Source organism: Carcharhinus amblyrhynchos, chromosome 16 (genome assembly GCF_965287045.1).
Source record: "Carcharhinus amblyrhynchos chromosome 16, sCarAmb.v2.hapA, whole genome shotgun sequence".
NCBI classification, from domain to species: Eukaryota; Metazoa; Chordata; class Chondrichthyes; order Carcharhiniformes; family Carcharhinidae; genus Carcharhinus; species Carcharhinus amblyrhynchos.
The window spans coordinates 21,307,083-21,313,082 of NC_137339.1; the positions used below are offsets into that span (position 1 = coordinate 21,307,083).

A 6,000-nucleotide genomic window follows, 5' to 3' on the forward strand; every position below is an offset into this window, starting at 1 on the left:
TAAACTCATCTGCCACTACGATAACGGGATACAGATGAAGGCCCACCCACGCTCAATTTTCTACTGCACCAGACAGAAAACAAGGTGGTGCAAAAGATGAATGGAAAATATAGCGTGCAGATGTCAGGACTCAACCAAACAACCTCTGGGGCTGCCTTCAGATTTCAGGATGGGAGGTCACCAGCAACCCTGGATACCGAAACACCACAGCAATGGGTGTGGGAAACATCTCAGATTTGGTGTCTTGGAGAAAGTCCATCTTCCAGCTTCAGAACGTTCCTGCAGATCCACCTTCCTTCTCATGAGGGCCATCTTCTGGCCTCAAGAATGCACCCAGAGAGTTATCTTAATTTTCAGGAGATCCATCTTCTTTCTGCATCAGTGGATCAGTGATGTTGGGCACCTTTTCAATATGATGGCCAGATAGAATGGTGGACTACAGGTTCAACATAACCTCCTTGCCCCATTACTAAAGCCCAGGGATATTGCATGCTTTACTAACCATTCCGAAAACCTGTCCTACCATTTAAAGTGACCTGTGCACATTGACACCCAGGTCCCTCTGCTCCTGCATTTCCTTTAGAGCTGTGCCCTTTATATTATTTCTCCATGTTCTTCCTACAAAATTAATCACTTCACATTTCTCTGCACTGTCACTTGCCAGCCTACTCCACCAACTTGTTCTACACTATCCTCCTCACAGTTTACCATGCTTTCAAGTTTCATATCATCTGCAAATTTGGAAACTGTGCCCTGTACACTAAGATCTAGATCATGAATGCACATCAGGAAGAGCAAAGGTCCCAATACTGACTCCTGGGGAACTCCCCTAAAAATCTTGCTTCAGCCTGAAAAACATCCATTAACCACCATTCTGTTTCATGTCAATCAATCAAATTCTTATCTATGTTGCTGCTATCCCTTTTATTTCATGGACTATAACTTTGCTCACACAACTCATGTGGCACAGCATCAAATGCCTTTGATGCACTTTATCACATCAACAGCATTGCCCTCATCAACCCTCTACAGCTAGTTCGTTAATGCAACATGATTTTTTTCCCTTAAGAAATCTGCACTGGCTTTCCTTAATTAACCAGCAACCTGGAGTTCCCACATAACACAGGGTGTGCACTCCCTGGAGTGGCCCTGCCATGTCTCTATTTATTATTTAATAACTTTGTTACTGCCAATTAGCCTTACTACAGGCAATAATCCTTACTAATTCTAACAAAGCTTTACAAAACTAATAAATTTACTATTAATAAATCTTCCTGATACTGATAAGCCATACTGATACTTAATGGTAATAAACCTTACCCAAAGATAAAAGCTAACACTCACCAGCGACTCATTTGTTACTGGTTATTAATAGTTAATATTGTTAACGTTTGTTAAACTTCTGGCTGTTTAAAATCAGAGCCTAAGCAGCAGAGATCATCTAATCAAGTTACAACTGTCATGTGATGAATTTCAGGACCCTCCTGGGCCTCTCTCCCAAAAGATAAATGCTGTGTGCCTCACTTTTCAGGTTTAATTTATCTGCTTCATGATATGCCACCATGGCAGAGCGATTAGCACCACTGCCTCACAGTGTAGGGACCTGGGTTCACTTCTTTGTTTGGATCCCTGTCAGTGTGCAGTCTTGATGTGGAGATGCCGGTGTTGGACTGGGGTAAACACAGTAAGAAGTCTGCCACGTAAGCTAGTGGCATTTGCTACCAAATAAAGCTGTTGGACTTTAATCTGGTGTTGTGAGACTTCTTACTGTATGCTGTCTGCACATTCTCCTCATGTCTGCATGGGTTTCCTCCAGGTGCTCTGGTTTCCTCACACAGTCCGAAAGGCATGCTAGCTAGGTGCAGTGGCTATGCTAAGTTATCCCCCAGTGTACCCAAACAGGCGCCAGAGTGTTGCAACTAGGGGATTTTTACAGTAACTTCACTGCACTATTAATGTAAGCCTACTTGTGATACTAATAAATGTGTTTCTCCCACAAATCCACTATGTGCCACTTCTCTCCTGAAGGGAAGTAGTGTAGACCTCCTTCCTTTGGCTTTATGTATCCACTCCCCAGTCAGTGTTTCTCCTGCCCTTTTCCACTTCTCCCCGCAAAGGCAAGAGCTATTAATTCCTTTCTCTCCCCCATTTCAAAACAGTTCATTGGTTGATTTTCTTTTTCAGAATCCCAGGGTTGAGTTATCAAATGCTCACTAATACTGCGGTTACATCCTACAATTGGTATTCAGTATATAAATGCACTAGTGAAACATGAGTGTTGCGACCCTATTAACTCTATCACACTCGTGCACGATTCTAATAATACCTGACCAACACTAACTACCTTTAAACAGCATAAACTTTTCCCATAAAAAGTCAATAGAGATTGAACATGGGCTAATTCAGATTACAACTACACAGATTGTGGCATCAACCAAAAATCTCAATAATAATCCTGTTTCCAATTCCTCTGGCCAGTCAGAGTAAAAAGCCAAACAATAGCACAACAACACCGACAGTATAAAAACTGAATCACCTTTTATACATTGGTTTTACTGCTTCTTCATTCATTTGAATATGTTTGGTGTTTGTGTATAATGGCGAAATTAAAAACGGTGATGTTGTTCATTAATTTGTAGTTAAAATATATCAGCTACAAGAAGCTACAGCGGCACGGTAGCACAGCTGCTTCACAGCTCCAGGGTCCTGGGTTCAATTCCCAGCTCGGGTCACTGTCTGTGTGGAGTTTGCACATTCTCCTCATGTCTGCGTGGGTTTCCTCCGGGTACTCCGGTTTCCTCCCACAGTCCAAAGATGTGCGGGTTAGGTTGATTGGCCGTGCTAAATTAGTGTCCAGGGATGTGTAGGTTAGCGGGATTAGTGGGTATAATATGTAGGGATATGGGGGTAGGCCCTGGGTGGGATTGTGTTTGGTGCAGACTCGATAGACCGAAGGGCCTCTTCCTGCACTGTAGGGTTCTATGATTCTAAGAAAACTTGACTAAGTAATGGGTCAAAGCAGCATTTTGAATTTATAAGGCAAATGAAATAAAACTACTACCTTCAGTATAATAGTGACAAGGGATCAATTTAAAATTGTCGCTAAGAGTGAAGAGGAGATTGAGAAATGTTTTTACACAGCTGGTGGAACATGCAACGATTTGACAGAGGGTGTTGCTGGTGCTGACACCATTGCATCCGGAGGAACTAATATTCAGTGGAGGGGAAAATATAGGTTATAAGGATGGAGTAGGACAATTGTTTTGAATTGCTCAGAGCCACCGCAGAAGAAAAACGAACCCAAATTGCCTCCTTCTGTACCGTAAGCTTCTGACTATAGAGCAAAATTAAGATCACCATCCAGTATAAAGAGTTAATGTTAAATATGTAAACTCAACAGAATTCTAACATCAAGGCCACAAAAGTGTTGATTTCACAATTCTGATTTCTCAATTTGGTGCAAACTTGCCACTTACCAGTAATATGCAACTTTATCCCCCAGATTTTTCTCATGGACATTTCTGTCCAAGAGATTGTAGCATATGTTGGTGGTGGCACCTTCCATCCATCTGATGAAAATTTTTCCCTTTGTGTGATCAAAGTTATAATCCAAGAATTTGCCCGTCCTGGGGGTCTTCCAGTAGAATTCTTTTGCAATATTCCCCCAGAACTCTGGACAGACAAAAAAATTAAAACAAGATCTCTTAAAATGTATATGCAGCACAAGGTATTTTAACAAGTGTTCGCAAAAAGTGAAAAAACACAGATAGCACAGTGGTTAGTGGCCTTACAGCACCAAGAACCCAGGTTCAATTCCCAGCTTGGGTCACAGTCTGTGCAGAGTCTGCATATTCTTCCCACATTTCCTCCAGGTGCTCTGGTTTCCTCCAACAGTCTGAAAGACGTGCAGTTTAGGCTCATTGACCCAAACAGGCACTGACTGTGGCGACTAGGGGATTTTCACAGTAACTTCATTGCTATGTTAATATAAGCCTTACTTGTGACTAGTAAACAAACTTTACTTTAACAGACGGGGTGGCACAATAGCACAGTCATTAGCACTGCTGCTTCACAGCTCCAGGGACCCGGGTTCGAATCCTGGCTCGGATCACTGTCTGTGTGGAGTTCGCACATTCTCCCTGTGTCTGCAGGGGTTTCCTCCCATAGTCCAAAGGTGTGCAGGCTAGGTTGATTGGCCATTCTAAACGGTCTCTTAGTATCCCGGGATGCACGGATTAGTGGGTAAATATGTAGGGATATGGGGATAGGGCCTGGGCGGGATGGTGGTCCGTGCAGACTCGATGGACCGAATGGCCTCTTTCTGCACTATATGATTCTATGAGATGTCTGTTTTATAATATTGCATTTAACTTCTTATCGAAGATTTTAAAAAGTTTCATTTCTGGGGCAAATAGCAGCCGTCTAGAAGGTCGCAAACAACTGGTACCACTGACTCACAGGCGGAAATTAAATAAGTAATAAATTTGTAGTCAAGTAATTCAGACTGGGCCCTCACAGAGTGTGTGTGAAAGAAGGGGAAAGAAAGTGCTCGAAGGCCTTGTTTACTCCAAAGAGGCCTCCTGGAGATGAGACATTCAACAGTCTTCAAACACAAGACAAGGTTACAGGTTGCACAGGAGGATCGTTAAGGTGCAGCAGCCGCTTACCTTCTGGTTTCTCTGTGGACTGTGAGTAAAGCTCCTTGTACTTCTGGAAATTCGGGACATGAGCTCCCTCGACAACTTCAGGAGCGGCGTGGTAGACATCCTTTCCAACAAGTGTTTTGTCGGGAATCATGGTGGCTGTCACTTAGAGAGAAAGAGAGAGACTCCGGGCTGGGTGAAGCGATCGCCGCTAGAGCTGAGGGAGAAGCAGCGCCGCCACCGCGTCCCTGGCACAGACAGGGCCGACCGAGTGAGTAAGTGTGAGTGACAGAACAGAGGGTGGGTGGGGGGGAAGGGCAGCGGAGACGGGGAGGCCCACCCTTCCCCCGCCCCCATTCGGCCCCGCCCACTATTCGCCCCCATTCGGCCCCGCCCTGCCGTTTACACGGCCTTGCCCTCCCGCCGCCCTCTCCCATTGGCTGCCGCCCCGCCAATCACCGTTCCTTTCCTTTCTTCCGCTCTCACCAATGGCGCACCGGGAATCCGAGCGCCGAGCCAATCAGAGCTCAGCGCGTTGCGGAGAGCGTGATCAGCTGAGCGATAGGGAGAGAGAGAGAGTCAGAGAGGGTACAGTATTGGATTGGGGGGGGAGTACCCTGGGGGGAGTAGGGGGACGGATACCCTGCAAGGGTGGGAGGGGGAAATCGCTGTTGGGGGATGTGCTGCGGGGGTGGGGGTGGGGGAGAGGACGGGGATACGCTGCGCGGGGGGTCGGGGAGGGATATGCTGCGGGGGGAAGACCCTTCCGGGGGGAGAGTGGGGCATACCCAGTGGGGGGGGGATATCATTTGGGGGGGAAGAAGGGGGAAACTATGTCGGTGAAAGAGAGGGCAGGATACCCTGGAGGGGAGAAGGGGGCATACCCTGGAGGGGAGAAGAAGGGGGCATACCCTGTAGGGGGGCAGAGAGGGGGCATACCCTGCAGGGGGGCAGAGAGGGGGCATACCCTGTAGGGGGGATTGGGGGGAATATCCTGTGGGGAGTGAAGATGGGGGGAATACGCTGCAGGGGGAAGAGGGGGGGAATACGCTGCAGGGGGAAGAGGGGGGGAATACGCTGCAGGGGGAAGAGGGGGGGAATACGCTGCAGGGGGAAGGGGGGGGAATACGCTGCAGGGGGAAGAGGGGAGGGATACCCTGCGAGGGGAAGAGGGGGAATACCCTGCAGTGGTATACTATGGGGGAAGAGAGGGGGTACCCTAAGGGGGGAGAGGGGCACTCTGCAGGGGGAGAGAGTGGGCACCCTGCAAGGTAAGAGGGGGGAGAGAGGGTGTCCTCTGCAGGAAGAGAGAGGTTCTCTGCGGGGAGAGGGTCCACAGAGGGAAGAGGATCTTCAG

The 6,000-nt window shown here is 47.3% G+C and overlaps 1 protein-coding gene across 2 annotated transcripts in view; it reads right to left on the bottom strand.

Moving 5' to 3' along the window:
- Positions 1-4,932, bottom strand: part of acss2 (acyl-CoA synthetase short chain family member 2) — a 67,293-nt gene extending 62,361 nt beyond the window's left edge. For both annotated transcript variants that reach the window (XM_080204798.1, XM_080204797.1), the window contains exons 1-2: positions 4,668-4,932; positions 3,477-3,672 (exon numbers count right to left, since the gene is read on the bottom strand). In XM_080204798.1, the coding sequence (XP_080060924.1) occupies positions 3,477-3,672; positions 4,668-4,797 (326 nt within the window). In that variant the 5' untranslated portion in view covers positions 4,798-4,932. The remainder of the gene's footprint in view (positions 1-3,476; positions 3,673-4,667) is intronic.
- Positions 4,933-6,000: the final 1,068 nt, after the last annotated feature.